At 36.8% G+C, this 16653-nt stretch overlaps 1 protein-coding gene across 1 annotated transcript in view; it reads right to left on the reverse strand.

Moving 5' to 3' along the window:
* Positions 1-12913: 12913 nt before the first annotated feature.
* The window catches only part of LOC138701198 (borealin-like), a 29465-nt gene continuing 25725 nt past the window's right edge, over positions 12914-16653 (reverse strand). Inside the window, exon 7 of the mRNA XM_069827836.1 lies at positions 12914-13460. Within this exon, the coding sequence (XP_069683937.1) occupies positions 13332-13460 (129 nt within the window). The 3' untranslated portion in view covers positions 12914-13331. The remainder of the gene's footprint in view (positions 13461-16653) is intronic.

Consider the following 16653-nt stretch of genomic DNA (forward strand, 5'->3'; position numbering starts at 1 on the left):
TAGCGTCGATTGAAATTGATCGTCAGCTATGCCGGTATGGAAAAGGCATTAAATGAAGGCTACAAGTGAAAATTGTTCGATGCATTGCAAAAAATGTAACAGAGAGAAGGAAATTTAAAATATAGTAGGCCTGTGTACCAGAATATTGAAATCAAATCTTGAGTCACAAGCGTAGCTCAGGTGGTAGTGTGTTTGTCTGCTGATCCAGAGCTGCAAGTGGGCCGATTATCTGGTTGGGTATTTTCCGAGGTTTTTCCAAACTGTTAGGCGAATATCAAATACGTCATGACGAATCTTCGGCCTTGCCCTGCTACCATCAATTTCATCAACGCTTAATAATGTAGTAGTCGTTAAATAAATATCTAAAAATAACAATCTTTAAAAAAATGCAAATACATGAACTTCCTAATCTTACTCAAAATCTCCATATCTACTGCTTCAAATCTATGTGTTAGGCGCAAACAGATTCTTATCAACAGTAATATCACTAGAGGTTTTGATTTATCTAGAGAAAATCAAAACTCGAGTGGGATTTAATTGACTATTACACGATTAGAAGAAATTAAGTACATACTCTAATTCAATAAAATATTAACTGACTTACTAAAATCCTATTTCACTAATGTCAGCTTCACCAAAACGTTTGAACGGAGTCGCCATTTTCATTTGACTATCTATGCGGTAAACAAATGACGATAGCAAAGCATGTTTTATAGTACCGTAAAGAATTTGCAGTTTGAAATGTTGGCAAACAAAGAAACAAATGGTAGGGAGGTGATAAAAACAGAAGACAGTATATAAAGATTAGAAGAAATAAAGTACTCTAATACAATAATATAGATATTAATTATTATTGACCTACTAAAATTTTATTTCACTAATGTTAGCTTCACAAAAACGTTTGAACGGAGCCGCCATTTTCATTTGACTATCTATGCGGTAAACAAATGACGATTGCAAAGCATGTTTTATAGTACCGGTACCGTAAAGAATCTGCAGTTTGAAATGTTGGCAAACAAAGAAACAAATGGTAGGGAGGTGATAAAAACAGAAGACAGTATATAAAGATTAGAAGAAATATAGTACTCTAATACAACAATATAGATATTAATTGACCTAGTAAAATTCTATTTCACTAATGTTAGCTTCACCAAAACGTTTAAACGGAGCCGCCATTTTCAGTCGACTATCTATGCGGGAAACACATAACGATCGCAAAGCATGTTTTATAGTACCGTAAAGAATTTGCAGTTTGAAATGTTGGCAAACAAACAGCATATTCCGAATCTCACCGGACCGGTGGACAACAATGACGTCACGCTGCAGCGAAATAGAAACAAAACTGCTGGAAGGATCGATGGCTGTCATGGCGACTGTATAAGTTGTTGTCTGTGCTACGCTAGCAAGATTTTGCGAAATTTCCGTACTGCCATCTCGTTCAAAGAGAGCATAAACAATTTATTTCTTGAACCAGTAGTAATAACTAGTCCGTTGACATGTTCGCTCATAAGCCATTAACATATTGTTTTTACGTTGTGCTCATTACAAACAATACAGCAGAACACACCGCCATGACACAACAGTGCACGATGTCATTCGTCTGCTAATTCCCGCCCTATACAAGAACCAATCAGATTCACTGATGGCGGCTGATGGAGACTGCCACCACCTCTGCGAGCTGATGGCACCGGTGCGACACTGGTGGAGCATCAGTGACGGCATCGGTGAAATTCGGAACACCGTGATGCCATCAGATTGCTCAGCGCTGAGATTCGGAATACGCTCAAAGAAACAAATGCTAGGGAAGTGATAAAAACAGTGATAAAGATAAACAAATGCTAGGGAAGTGATAAAATTGTAGCGATAAGCAGCAATAATTGGTTGAAACACGTCCTTGCGTATCCTTTTATTGGTCAAAAGTAGTATGATGTAGTAAAAGTATAACAGTCACCATAAATCCTACAGAAACTGCCGGAGCTAGAACATAAGACTTCTGGTGAGACGCCATTATCGAATTTTCGATAGCAGCAGCTTCAGTGTGATATAAGTACCTAGCCCAGAGTATTCTGACAGAATACAAACGCAAATGAGAAACAGACATTGCCATAGTCAGACAGTAACAAAGGAAGGCTGGTTACTTCCCAATAACTGTTCATTGCATTTAGCCTACACGCGTGCGAGCTAGCTCCAGCCAGGCATATTTACATTAATTAAATTCCATGTAGGATGGAAATTTCATAAGGGGCATAGGAAATGTCTGTCATAAAGAAATAGAACTTCTTGGAACTAGTTCATCCTTCAACACCTAAAACTGTCGTTAACTCAGTGCAAAAACGACAAATGTTCAAAAGCAGTCTCCAACAAATTGAAAATGAGGGCATATCGCACCAAAAATATGCAGTGTCCAACAATTTTAGAGGCGGCGTTTATTAGACTGGATTCTAAAAAATTATATTTTATTAATGTATAAATACAGGGACATCATTTTATTTTTACTAACATTTTTAATATTAACCTGGCTGTACCTTTAGAGAACCGGAAACACAGTTTGCTACCCCCTTCCACGACTGGAGTTCGATGATACTGGCGTAAAACACAAACAAATCACTTTACTAGGTATAGAAGGGAAGAAAAGTAGTTCATCCATTTACGTAAACTAGGAAAATCGCAATTTTGAGTTCGATAATTTTCATTAGGTTTTGTTTATTCAAAGTACAGTACTGTACTAAGAATAAGTGTTTTTACTCACGAACTAAGTTATCCATGCGAAAGAATTCATTATCCAGTGTATATTATACTGTTTACAGCACATTAGCGTACAAAATAGAGAATGAAGTTAAATTGAAAAATAATCATAATATGGATATTTAAACACATTTTTTAAAATGGTGGCCGTTCATTTCGATACAGGCTTCAGTTCTTTTTTGCATATTATCGCACTGCAGACTATTATACGTAATTCCAATTACCAGTTTCGTCCTTCGTACGAGTAAAGGCTGGTTCACAATAAACCGGGAACGAGAACCAGAATGAAAACGAGAAGCAGAGAACGTGAATATGAAAATTTTTGATTCACAATAAACCGAGAACGTAGACGACTATGCATATCGATATGTAAAGTCGATATTACGCATTCTGATGTTATTTGTGTATAATTGACCAATGGCGTTCTCTCATGAGTACAAGGCAGCCTACATAAACACAGGTTAACCAACTTCGAAATTTCAACTGAAACATTTCATTAGGTATGGTGCTATAAATATGCCCATGCATCTTTATTATCACAACCTATTTTAAGTCTACCATAACGTAAAATAATTAGAGAAGAAACATTTGTAATAGAACAAAAATGAACATAACAGTAGTTATTGAATTAAAGCGTGAATATGTAGTGTGTAATACAACCAATACAGTAATAAAATATGATTCGCTTCGCTTCAAAGATGCAGCTATTGAAAGCCACGTATTCTCCTTCATTTTCTCATCTTTATACGAGGCGCGCCGCTTATCGTAAATGTGAGGATTTCAATATTAGAATCTCATCAAATAAAACTTGCTCCATGATGCACAGCACAGAACAAAATAATGCATAGGTTATGTCACGGTCTTCTTGCTACAAAATATACGATGACAAAATAGCTTTTAGATGGCAATAGAATGAATCTAGTGGGCTGTGATCGGCCAAAGTTGAAACTTGACCAACTCTCCGTTCCCGATCTCGGGCTCCGGCAAGGTTTTCGTTAATTGTGAATGCTCACATTTAAATGTATACATTTGAACAATTTTACCGTTTTCGTTCCGATTCTCGTTTCCGTTTTATTGTGAACCAGCCTTAAGTCATGTTGAAATAATTCTGTACCTACTCTATAAAAGAGTACCTTACGTACTGTAAATTTAATCTTCACTTCTGCCCGATCCGAAAAGATAAAATTACTCAGAAATGCTATCTACTGTCCGTTCAAGTGGTTTTGTCGCAGGGTCGTAAAAAGGGAGGGGGATCATGTTACAGTTAATTACTTAACGAGGCCGTTTTAAGTTATTTTAAAAAGTTGTATAATATTACGTAGACGTCCAATTCCTAACAGAAATTAATGTTTTCAGAAAAGAGCTAAGACAGCCCAGCTACTAGACTTTACAGAGGGGCGAACAGAGGCAGGTGGGGCAAACCGGGATGCGACGTAGGCAAATGGACGACAGTACCTGTGCGAAAATATGATTCAATGTTGAAAGCTCTTTCGTCACTGGAAAACGCGAACATATTTCTGGAACGTACTATACTCAATAACTCAGTACTGCATACGTGGCCTTGGTTCTGTGTGGAGGGCGGTTGGAAGTTTACTAGTAGAGGGGGTGGGAGTGAAGTAGGCTACATTCAAAAACTCAGGTACAATAAAAATTGAAGTAAAAATAAAATGATGTCCCTGTATTTGTACGTACTGTACAATTGCTAGTTAACTTACGTTGCAATGTTACATAATGAATGTCATATTTGTGTATATAGGCCTATATGTAGGTTGTAATGGAAAATTAGGTTTACTTATTAATTCGGTTTTTGCAATTATTACATGCCCTGCCCATCTCAAACGCCTGGATTTAATGTTTCTAATTATGTATTCTTCACCTAACAGAATTAGGAACACTAAAGCCAGACGTTTACGGAGCCAGTGTTGCTTTCAATAACGAAGAAAAATAATGCCAAGAAATGTAACGAGTTCAGGACTATCAGCCTGATATCATACTCGGCGAAGATTCTTCTGCGAATACTGAATCGACGTTTATATTCTAAGATGGAAGAACAGTTGGAAGAAAAGCAGTTTGGCTTCAGGAAGGGAAAATGTACGAGAGATGCAATTGGACTGCTACGAACAATCGATGAAAGATACCTAGAAAAAATTAAGAAGTGTATATATAATATTTGTGGAATTAAAAAAGGCGTTTGACAGAGTGGATTGGAATGAACTGATGGTGACCCTAAAGAAAATTGGTGTGGATTGGAAAGAGAGGAGGCTGTTCAGTAACCTTATATGAAACAACGAGTCAAAGTCAGGATATGATAAAAAAAATGTCAGAAGGAAGTGAAATAGGGAGAGGAGTACGTCAAGGATGCCCTTTATCACCTACCCTGTTCAACATCTACGTAGAGGATTTAGTGAAGAACTGTTTTCAGAACATGGGAGGAATGATAGTAGGAGGGAGAATAAACTGCACAAGATTTGCTGATGATATGGCGTTGTTAGCAAAAGAGATGATACTAAAGGATATGCTACTGGAGCTGAGTGACAGTTGTGAGCAGTATGGGATGAAGATAAATGCCAACAAGACAAAGACCATAGTCATAGGAAGAAAAGTAAAGAAGGTAAACTTGCGAATTCTAATGAGGCAGTAGAGCAAGTGGACAGCTTCAAATACTTGAGGTGTACTATTAGCAGTAATGTGAGCTGCTGCCAAGAAGTCAAAAGGAGAATAGCAATGGCAAATGAAGCATTTAATAGAAACAGGAGCATCTTCTGCGGACCTCTGTAGAAAGAATTAAGGAAGAGACTAGCGAAGTTCTTTGTGTGGAGTGTGGCATTGTATGAGGCAGAAACATTGACATTACGACGAAGTGAAGAGAAACGACTAGAAGGATTTGAAATGTGGATATGGAGAACAATGGAGCGTGTGAAGTGGACAGACAGAATAAGAAACGAAGCTGTGTTGGAAAGAGTGGATGAAGAAAGAATGATGTTGAAACTTATCAGAAAGATGAAAAGGAATTTGCTGGATCACTAGCTGAGAAGAAACTGCCTTCTGAAGGACGCACTGGAAGGAATGGTGAACGGGAGAAGAGTTCAGGGCAGAAGAAGATATCAGATGATAGACATTAAGATATACGAATCATATGAGACAATGAGGAAGGCAGAAAATAGAAAAGACTATAGAATGCTGGGTTTGCAGTGAAAGACCTGCCCTTGGGCAGAACACTATGAATGAATGAATGAATGAATGAATGAAATCCAGACGTTTGAAATGGTCAGGGCATGTAGTATGATGAGTGAATCCAGAAATGCGTATAGAGTATTAGCTGGGAGGCCGGAGGAAAAAGACCTTTGGGGAGGCCGAGACGTAGCTGGAAGGACAATATTAAAATGGATTTGAGGGAGGTGGGATATGATTATAGAGACTGGATTAATCTTGCTCAGGATAGAGACCGATGACGGACTTACGTGAAAAATGAACCTCTGGGTACCTTAAAAGCCATAAGTAAGTAGTTTATTTCATTGGGTTATTTTACGACGCTGTATCAACATCTAGGTTATTTAGCGTCTGAATGAAATGAAGGTGATAATGCCGGTGAAATGAGTCCGGGGTCCAGCACCGAAAGTTACCCGGCATTTGCTCGTATTGGGTTGAGGGAAAACCCCGGAAAAAACCTCAACCAGGTAACTTGCCCCGACCGGGATTCGAACCCGGGCCACCTGGTTTCGGGCCAGACGCGCTGACCGTTATTCCACATGTATGGACAAGTAAGTAGTAGTAGCAGTAGTAGTAGTAATAATAATAATAATAATAATAATAATAATAATAATAATAATATGCAAAAATCCGTTTGTACTGCCAGGTGCCGCTCTCTGTGGAAATAATTCCAACAAAGTTTTCCGTTTTCGTTTGCCTTATGAGTTTAACTTCATTACTTGAATTGCTTTATACTATATTCAAAACACTTCCACGTGTCTCTATCACATGCCTGCTCAAGTTCGTTAGGCATCACCCAACACTAAGATGGATTTGGCCGAGAATGGGCGCTCTTAGCATTTCCCCTTTGCCAATACTACAGACGCAAGCTCGGGGTGGAATTTCCAAGTGTTCACTCACGACGGATATGAATGGAATGCCAATTCAAATGTTGATTGGGTTAAACTTCGGTATCCCCCCAGATTACTTACGGGAGAGAAAACGTACTTAAATAATTTTCACATTCCTCTGCCTCATATTACTTAAACAATCCCTTCAACTAACTCACTAAACTTGCCGCATACCTCGGCTTAATGTCACTTAGTTATCCTCTCTTTTACCCATTTAATCCATAAAGAAACTTATAAAACAGACGTCAGTCCCGTGTGTGGTATAGGACGATATCGAAGTTTGGCCGTTGTTAATAGTAGTAATTAGTATTAGTACTTACTACTGGTTATCTGGCGATCGTAATATAATTAACAGTAAAAGTTCACAATCAAGAGTCGTAAGACTTACTAACCTGTATGACTGAGGTTATGTTCATTACATCTAAAGCGGCTTTGATGTTCTTCAGCTGTTTCAATTTCTCGGAACAAGTAGATAAATCCGACGGTACGATTACGCTCGCCAAGTCAAACAAAACAGAATCGAAATGTTGCTAGTAAAATTCGTGACTATATTCTTTAAGAATTCACTGCTTAATCAAGTGTGGGGGCTGGGGACTGAGCGGTTCGGTTCGGAGCAGGTACTGTGACGTCATTACTCGGTAGTACCACAGTCTATCTGTAGTATATACAGTCACGAAGCTCAATACGTAGTAAATATGCATCCATAGATAGTTGCTAACCACTAGCATCGCTAAACTCGCCTCATTACAGACAATGCGAAATAGTACGGCGCAGTCTACTGTTCCTAGCAACTTCACAACTCAAGTTTCGTGACTGTACCACAGTCTAGTATATACAGTAGTCACGAAGCTTGAGTTTGAGGGTGCTAGAAACAATAGATTGTGCCGGTACTATTTCGCTTGTCTGTAATGAGGCGATAGTAGTAATCCTAGTGGGCAGCAACTATCTATGGATGCATATTTACTACTCGTACGTATTGAGTTTCGTGACTGTATACACTAGACTGTGGTAGTATCGAATGCAAATTTGTGGCGGCAGATTTAAAATTTGGATAGATTGAGTCTATTTTAGAGTGTACTTTGAAAGTGAAACCAAGCATGTTTTAAAAGCGTTGTTGTAAAGTGCTTTCGCTTTGCCAATTATTGACGAGCAAGAATGCTTCTCTTCATTGCAAAATGGCGGTTGCAAATTTTATTTGCGAGATTACAACTATTTGCGGAGTTATTTTATATGAAAGACCTATTTAACCTTCAGTGTTGTTATAGGCCTATATGAGACAAAATAAAATTGATAAAATAATTTATAATACTAACGGCTAATAAATTAGCATGTGAGGTAAACGTTAAATGTTGCAGCTAAGTAGAAAAAAAGAAAATAGAAAGAAACGGGCTCCATGAACCACTGCAATAGCACTTAAAAATAACACACAGAATTATTTACTATTATGGAAAGTGGATAAAATAATAAAAAAACCGTGGAACCTTGAACTGAAGAACATAATGTTTATTTATTTTATAAAATGACTAGCCTTCCATTGAACCAACCATGTTCTCTTTGGTGAAGAGTAATATTATTGATAAATTAAAGTAATTAGATAACATAATTCGTAGAAATAAATACAAATAAAATGACTGATGAGGTAACACAAATCCAGTAAACACAAATAGAAAAAAAATAATGCAGTTCCTTTTTTTAACATATTTTAATATTAACCAAACACACTAATATTATAGTAGTAATAATAATACTTACTTATGGCTCTTAAGGAACTCGGAGGTTCATTGCCGTCCTCACATAAGCCCGCCACTGGTCCCTATCCTGAGCAAGATTAATCCAGTCTCTATCATCATATCACACCTCCCTCAAATACATTTTAATATTATCCTCCCATCTATGTCTCGGTATCCCCAGAAGTCTTATTTTCTCTGGCCTCCCAACTAACATACTATATGCATTTCTGGATTCGCCCATACATGCTACATGCTCTGCCATCTCAAACGTCTAGATTTAATGTTCCTAATTGTCAGGTGAAAAATAAAATGCATGCAGTTATGCAACTTTCTCCATTCTCCTGTAACTTCATCCCTCTTAGCACCAAATATTTTCCTAAGCATCTTATTCTCAAACACCCTTAACCTCTGCTTCTCTCTCAAATTAAGAATACAAGTTTCACAACCATATATAATTGTTTTATAAATTCTAACTTTCAGCTTTTTTGAGAGCAGACTGGATGATAAAAGCTTCTCAACCGAATAATAACAGGCATTTCCCATATTTATTCTGTGTTTAATTTCCTCCCAAGTGTCATTTATATTTGTTACTGTTGCTCCAAGCTATTTTAAATTTTCCACCTCTTCAAAGGATAAATTTCCAACTTTTATATTTCCATTTCGTAAAATATTATGGTCACGAGACATAATCATATACTTTGTCTTTTCGGGATTTACTTTCAAATCTATCTCTTTACTTGCTTCAAGTAAAATACCCGTGTTTTCCCTAATAGTTTGTGAATTTTCTCCTAACAGTCACGTCATCCGCATAAACAAAGACTGATGTAAACCGTTCAATTCCAAACCTTCTCCATTATCCTGGACTTTAATAATAGTAATAATATTATTATTATTATTATATATAGTAATTTGTACAGACTATCAGTGTTCAATAGGCCCACTTGACAGGTCATATAATAAGATGAATTCCTCTTCAATACTATAGTCCCGATGCTGTTATTTCCGGCGTGACTCCGCCTCTTTGCTTACGTCTTAGAAAGTGAAGGCTCTATAAAGTCTAGGTAGGTAGTACTGTTCGCCATTTTTGTTCTTACGTTGCCGAGCTACCACACGAGGAATCTATTTGCCACACGGTTAAACATTATCATGTCGTAGCTCCTATGATAATAAATCAAACACAATGTAATTCAGCAAATAACGTCTTCGTGTGCTTTCTGCGAACGCCAACGAAAGAGCTAAAATGGCGGGCGGTTATATTAAATATTTATCGAGCCTTAAGAAATGAATCAGCGAATCACAAGACGCACACATTTAAATGTAGCCGACCTGCAACGCGATTGGCTGCCGGAAATTAGAGCGACGGGACTATAGGGCTTCAGCTCACCTTGGGAATAAGGAAATAATTTGTCCTGCAGCAAAAAATATTTAAATACAATAGTACCTACGTTGTTGTCTGCTAGAGCTAAGTGAAACACGTGAACTCTGTTTGAACTGGCCGGTAATGGCTACGGTTAACCAAATAACTTTGGTGCTCCACTGCAAAGGACATAAACTGCTATAACTGAGTTGCTCAACAGTTCTACTCGCTCCATCCCCAGCTCTAATTAAGTGTAAGATTCACGGAGTATAACGGCGGATTTTTAATGCAGTAAAAGAAAATGGGTAATCTGAAAAGGTATGATGTCATATCACTTAAATAACCCCTTCAACTAACCTTATATATTTATCCATGCTTTTATGTACAAACAGGCATAATATGAAATGCCATCACAGGTCGGATACATACCAAAACTTGATACTACATTATATTGGAATTCATTATGCAAGTTGACTCAATATTCCACCTGTTTATGTTCATTTCCGTGAAGGCTACATATAAAATGAAACATTTTGAGTCCGCTCTAGTATCTCTCTTTCAAATTTAAGGATTGAAGCAGAAATTCCTCTGGCAGCAATTTTCAATCCACTCCTTTGTACAGTAAGTTAGTTTATATCAGAAAACACAATATTACATTTGCTTTTCAACCATTTCAAAATGCACTTAAGGATGGCCAGGTGTTGAAATGCCTTTGAAAGACAAAAGAGTGAAAAAAGGAAGATATTTTACTAAAATTGGGCAATGGGGAAATTCCACAATGTCCTCAAGTAATGGCACTGCTACTACTACTACTACTAATCAGCTGGAAAAAAAAAAAACTTTTTTTTTTCTTTTAGGAATACGGCACCAGCACTAATTAAAATCAATTCTAGTACGAGATAAACTTGGTGTTCAGGTAGAAGAGGTTGTCTTTTTTTTTTTTTTGGTGCAAACAAAATAATACTAGTATTTGATGTTTTGTGTAGAAAATTATTTGCAATAAGAGTCAAGAGTTCATTTTTCATTTAACTCAAAACTCATTTTTACGACTTATCTCCCTTTATCCAAACACCATGGAAATTATAAGTTACATATAAATAGATGAAGTGGCACTTCACCTACTTCATCTGAATGGCCACCCTGTGGCAGGTCCTGAATTAAAAATTTGTATCCTGAGAAGATTTTCATCTGTCTTCTTTTATCTTGCAGGACCAAGGTTTTCATATTTTCATGTGACTCATATTGGGCGAACACATGAGGGGCCCAGACATAAGGCAACATGGGGGTATCACAATGATAAAGGATAAACACGTCACTGAGTTCAAAGATTTGTAAGGTCAAAGACATTCTTCAAAATGTCACTAAACATTTATTGTGAAAATAATGTTAGTCATAAGTGGGTTAAAATTCCCAGAATGATACTAACAAAAAATGTAAATTGAAAAATGAGTCTATTCAGTCAATACTTAACATAAACACAATAAAACATGTTATAATAACATTTACAATAATGATAGCCCGCTCCTTAACGAACAATACCCAAATTCAAATAACCCGCTGTTTAAAATCACACGCAAGTAACGGTCATTCATCCACTAGTCGTGCAACGTATACAGTTTTCGTCATACGCTACCACTTAATGTAAAGATCAGTCGTGTCACCGTCCTCATGGATTTCAAGACGTTCTTCCATTCTTTGTAAGTATTGTTTTAGAAGATTTAAATAATACTTATATGCTTCTAAATATTCTTTCATTCTATCCTTACAATTTACAGGATTTTTCCTGCTCTCCATAACGGCCACACGACCGACCTGTTCGTAGCATCTTCAAATCCATCTTGAAAACTGTATCTGCAATGACAGAAGAGTTTTGCTGTTTCCTTGGTTCACACACGCCTCATTCAACACAGTGATTCTACACACATCGTGGAGGCTTTTTGCTATATTGTATTCTCTGTTTTTAAGTGATATTACAGTTGTAACTTTGGTTTTTAACGTCATATACCAAGTGTTCACTTTTTATAACATGTTCCATTCGACCTACACGACCTGAAGATGCCAATCAAAATTGGCGAAAACGTTTGTTTTTTAAATCTGTGTAAATATTATAACATGTTTTATTGTGTTTATGTTAAGTATTGACTGAATAGAACTCATTTTTCAATTAACATTGAACTTAATGGAACCAATATGCCTTTGAAATTAAAAAATGTAAAGCTTCCAAATTTATTAAAAACAACAGAAGTTATGCTTAGTTATCATCAGTCACATTATTTAGACCTATTGGCATGTTCTGATATAAACTTAAAGCAAATGTATCAATTTCAGAATCATTAATGCAATTAAAATGTCCAGCAATCTATCTGCGGTTAGATCTGTGCCTGGTAGAAGTTTCAACACAACCCGTTGTTGCCATCCCGGCTGCAACGAGACTGAAACTCTTGGTCACGTGTTGGGATTCTGTCGAAAAACAGAGCTGCTGCGCAACAATCGACACCATAAGGCCAGGACCGGTATTGCTGATGTCCTCAAGTGTCGTGGATGGGAAGAATACGAGGAGATCCACTGCGTTTCATCCTTAGTTTTTTGTTATAAAATCGAAAAAAATAAATAAAAAAGGACGTCTATTACGCGGGTAAATACGGTATTAATAGTAAATAATAAAATACGTACATATGCTCATGCAAGAATCCTTCAAATTTATGGGAATACTTACTCCAGAATGGAAGTCACAATTGCAGTGCTTGTATGCATGTTTGGACCAACGCAGTTGAGAAACCTCTTCCAATTCTGCTTTTGCATATCAGAGAGGGGAGTTCATTAAAAGGCATATAATTAATGTTGTTGTTGTTATCTAATGCCGGGCTTTGGCAACGAAGCCATTAGTGTTCTTGCTCTCCAATATTTCTCTGTGGTGGATCCATCAGGTAGAACTTCACAGATATAATTAATGTTAAATGACTGATTTCTTTACAACAGTGCAAATTTAAAAAAAATTTATTACAAGTATTTTTCAAATCAAGTTCACAGTACCCAAAAAGATTTGCATATCATTTTTCTCTACCAAAACCAATGTTGAAAATAAAATGAAACCAACAGACTATTACAACAGAGGAGAACAGTGGATAATAAAAGGAATAACACTGCCAATTCCAGCATTATTTCAACATTTTACTTGAAATTACTCTGAAATGGGCAATTGGTCTTCTTTTGAACATAAAATAATATTCCATATTCACAAAACCAAACATTTTGCCACAAGGTTCTAAAATAAATGACACTGTGTTCATATCATGTAATAAGAAATTATAATTTAAACTTTCTCCAAACAGGATCTACAGATGAGGTTAATTAAGTAACCTGTTGAGGAAACTCAAAATACTTGAACCAGCCCTATTACTATTTCTTGCTCCAGTTAATGAAAGTATTGATATGTTTCTGTAAAGTCTCCAGTTCCCTTTTAGTGTCATCATCAAGGCAAGGTACTTCATATGGACGTAAACCTGGTTCTGGTAAAATTGATAAGACCTGAAAACAAACACACAGCTATCATTTTTATGAATAGCAATGGACTGAGTAAGAGAAGAAGATTCAGTGATATTATGTTATTTTACTTCATCCCCCAGCTCTATGAGCATTTGTGAAATACTCAACTGAACACAAATTAATAATATAATTGACATTATGCATAATTATGAAGCATTAATGTGTGTGTATCCAATGCCCACCCATTTCACTTGCGTCATTGGGGTTCCGCATACTGCGGATAGATGGCAGAACTGTGACCTATTTTCTAGTTGTACACCACTTCAGCAGATCACGCTGTATATGTTGTGTATCTGTGAAGAGTTATGTCGTGTACTAGGGTGAGTGTATGTGTAAGTGTAGTGTCGGGAATGAGTGATGATGATGAAGATGAGGGAGGGAGAAGGGGAAACCCGGTGCCAAGTAGCCTACTCCTGTCAAATAGCACCAAGGGGGCCGCCAGGCTTAATGTCCCCATCCAACAGACGAATCACTATCAACAGTGACATATGCCTTCTCTTCATATGCACTGTGGAGAGATTTGGGATTTAACCCAGGCATATTGGTGCACAATCTAGTGATTAGAAGTTGTGCAACACCATCTCTCCTAGTCCCGAGGTAGAAATTATATATTTAAATTTCTGACCCTGCCGGGAATCGAACCCAGGCCGGCTAGTCTGGAGGCAGACACGTTACCACAGAGCTAACTCGGCGGACATGAAGCATTAATCTATCTATCTATCTATCTTCGTAGCTTATCCAGCTATTTGCTGACAACATGTGTTCCACTATGAATTTCCTCTTCTTACAAATGATGGGTAAAAAGCACAATGCTGGTTGTATATTTCAGCAGCCACATTCCAAAGATGAGGTGTATTCAATATGTATTGGAGAGAATTGTCCAAGGTTACAGGGATTGCAGATTTTAAATTAGTTCTATGGATGTTTGTGACAGGGCAGTTTAAGAGCTTCAATGAAGCATTAATAAACAATATAAAATGTCACTTAAACGAAGTTACCTACTAATTATTGATTATATTATATCATATCCATAGATTAATAAAAACAGCCCACTTCTTCCCCCATTTATAGGAGGATAAGTCCAAAAGCTAGCATCACATCAGAGGCTTATTGTACATTATAGCTAGGGTTACCATATATCAGCATTTATGCGGACAAATCTGCTTTTTTATCATGAAAAAGATCCTCTGCATACATTTTTGGAAATCCTCTAATTTGTCCGCATTTTCTCATATTTAAGTATTATTTATTCATTTTTGTTTCGTTTGGTCTCATGTTGCTGTGAGAAATGTACTGCTGTGTGTGTGATTGTTAAACATGTAATGCTGTTCATCCAGATACATCCTTCATGTAAATAACAATGGACTTATTAAGTAATTTATTTCTGTGAAAGGACTTGCTTTTAGTGAAATTTAATTTAAAACATTTTACATCAAATGTATGTTTTGACTATATGGTAATGGATGGGTGGAGCGCAAAAAAATTCTCTCTGGCACCGGGACCTGAACCCAGGTTTTCAGCTCTACATGCTGACACTTTATCCACTAAGCCACACCGGATTCCAGTTCCGATGTTGGATTGAATCCTCTCAGTTTATGTTCCATCTCTTAGTTTCTCTTTAGTGCCCAACCCTCATGCACTGTGTCACAGATGTATGACAGTGGCACAATGTTCAACACATTATGTGCAGAGGTGCACTCATTACAAGTGACTAAGTGGCCGAGATCCGACAGAATGAGCGGTCTTAAATCATTAAGTGATTATTTACGTACGGTATATCATATTATGTACCGAAGTATGTATGATATTGCCATGCAGGAATTGCTGATACACGTCGTATTTTTACGCTGTTTTACGTGATTTAAATGAGTATTTATATCGCACTGCTATTGTAGTATGTTTTTTTTTACAGTAGTGAGTGAGTGTTGATGGCGAAGAAGGAAAGAAAAATTTTCTCAATCGAAGAGAAGATTAATATACCTAAGAAAGTCGACACTTTTTTGGGACCATGTGTTGCTTTGGCAAAGGAGTTGGGGATATCGGTCTTGACGATCAGTACAGACCGATTATTTAGTTCTGACAGCTTGGCGACGCGAAAAAGGAGAAGTAATAAGAGTAGTGGGGACAGTTCCGGATTAGAGATAAGGGTGAGCGGTCGGTAAAGGAATGCAGTACAGCTTAAATGTATTAGAAACATACCGCTCTACTACATGCATGACTTCCGATCACTCTGAAGGCAAGTGAGTGATTAACCCAGACACCCTTGGCGTAACTAAATGGACTCGCCTGACCCAGGTGCACATTGCCGGTGACTGTCAGCACTATATAATCGTACTGTAGCATTAAGTCTCGAGAAACAATTGAAAGAAGTATAACTGAGTGTGGACCCAATTCGAAGAAGAGGAAATATGTTAGATATTCAAAATATGATGAAATGGAGTAGATTTTGAAAAACTGGTTCCAGACAGCAAAGGCATCGAACATACCAATTGAATCGGTTGTTGCAGAAAGGGGATGTCATAAAATCTTACTTATGAGATAATCAATAAAAACTGTTTTCTTCTTCCAATACTGGAGTAATCATTATAAATATTTTTTCTTACTTTGTTTATGAATAGTGAAGTAAAATACATCATGTTAGACATCCGACATCTTAAACACTTTTGTTTAAAATTGTTTAATCGAACCATGACTTATCCCCTTTCTGCAAGGAATTGTTAAATATAAAAGGAAAAAATATATAATTTACAATTTTGGGCTAATGTAATATTTGAAAACAAACTAAATGTTAATAATTACAATGATAACGATATTTTTGTGTGTAATTACTACATTACTGTCACCATTTACATAATTATTTTTTACATTTTAATCATTCCTACTACAGAAATGTACCAATATGTGATTTCATGTCACAGTTTTAAATCAAAACCCTACTTTTAAACTAATACTTAAAAACTGCATATAGGAGAACACAATGAAAATGCACTAAAGTACTACACAAAATCATTTGTTTCAATTGTTATAGAGTGTACTGTTACACATTGGAAGCCACGTCCTTTGTAGATTCCTTGTCACAAGGTGGCAGTTCAGGATCTATTCGTAAAAGAAAGTGTGTTCCAATGGAATGTATTGCCTCACTTTCGATACGTCTCCAAATTTTTTTTTTTTTCGT

The sequence above is a fragment of the Periplaneta americana genome, chromosome 6, assembly GCF_040183065.1.
Source record: "Periplaneta americana isolate PAMFEO1 chromosome 6, P.americana_PAMFEO1_priV1, whole genome shotgun sequence".
NCBI classification, from domain to species: Eukaryota; Metazoa; Arthropoda; class Insecta; order Blattodea; family Blattidae; genus Periplaneta; species Periplaneta americana.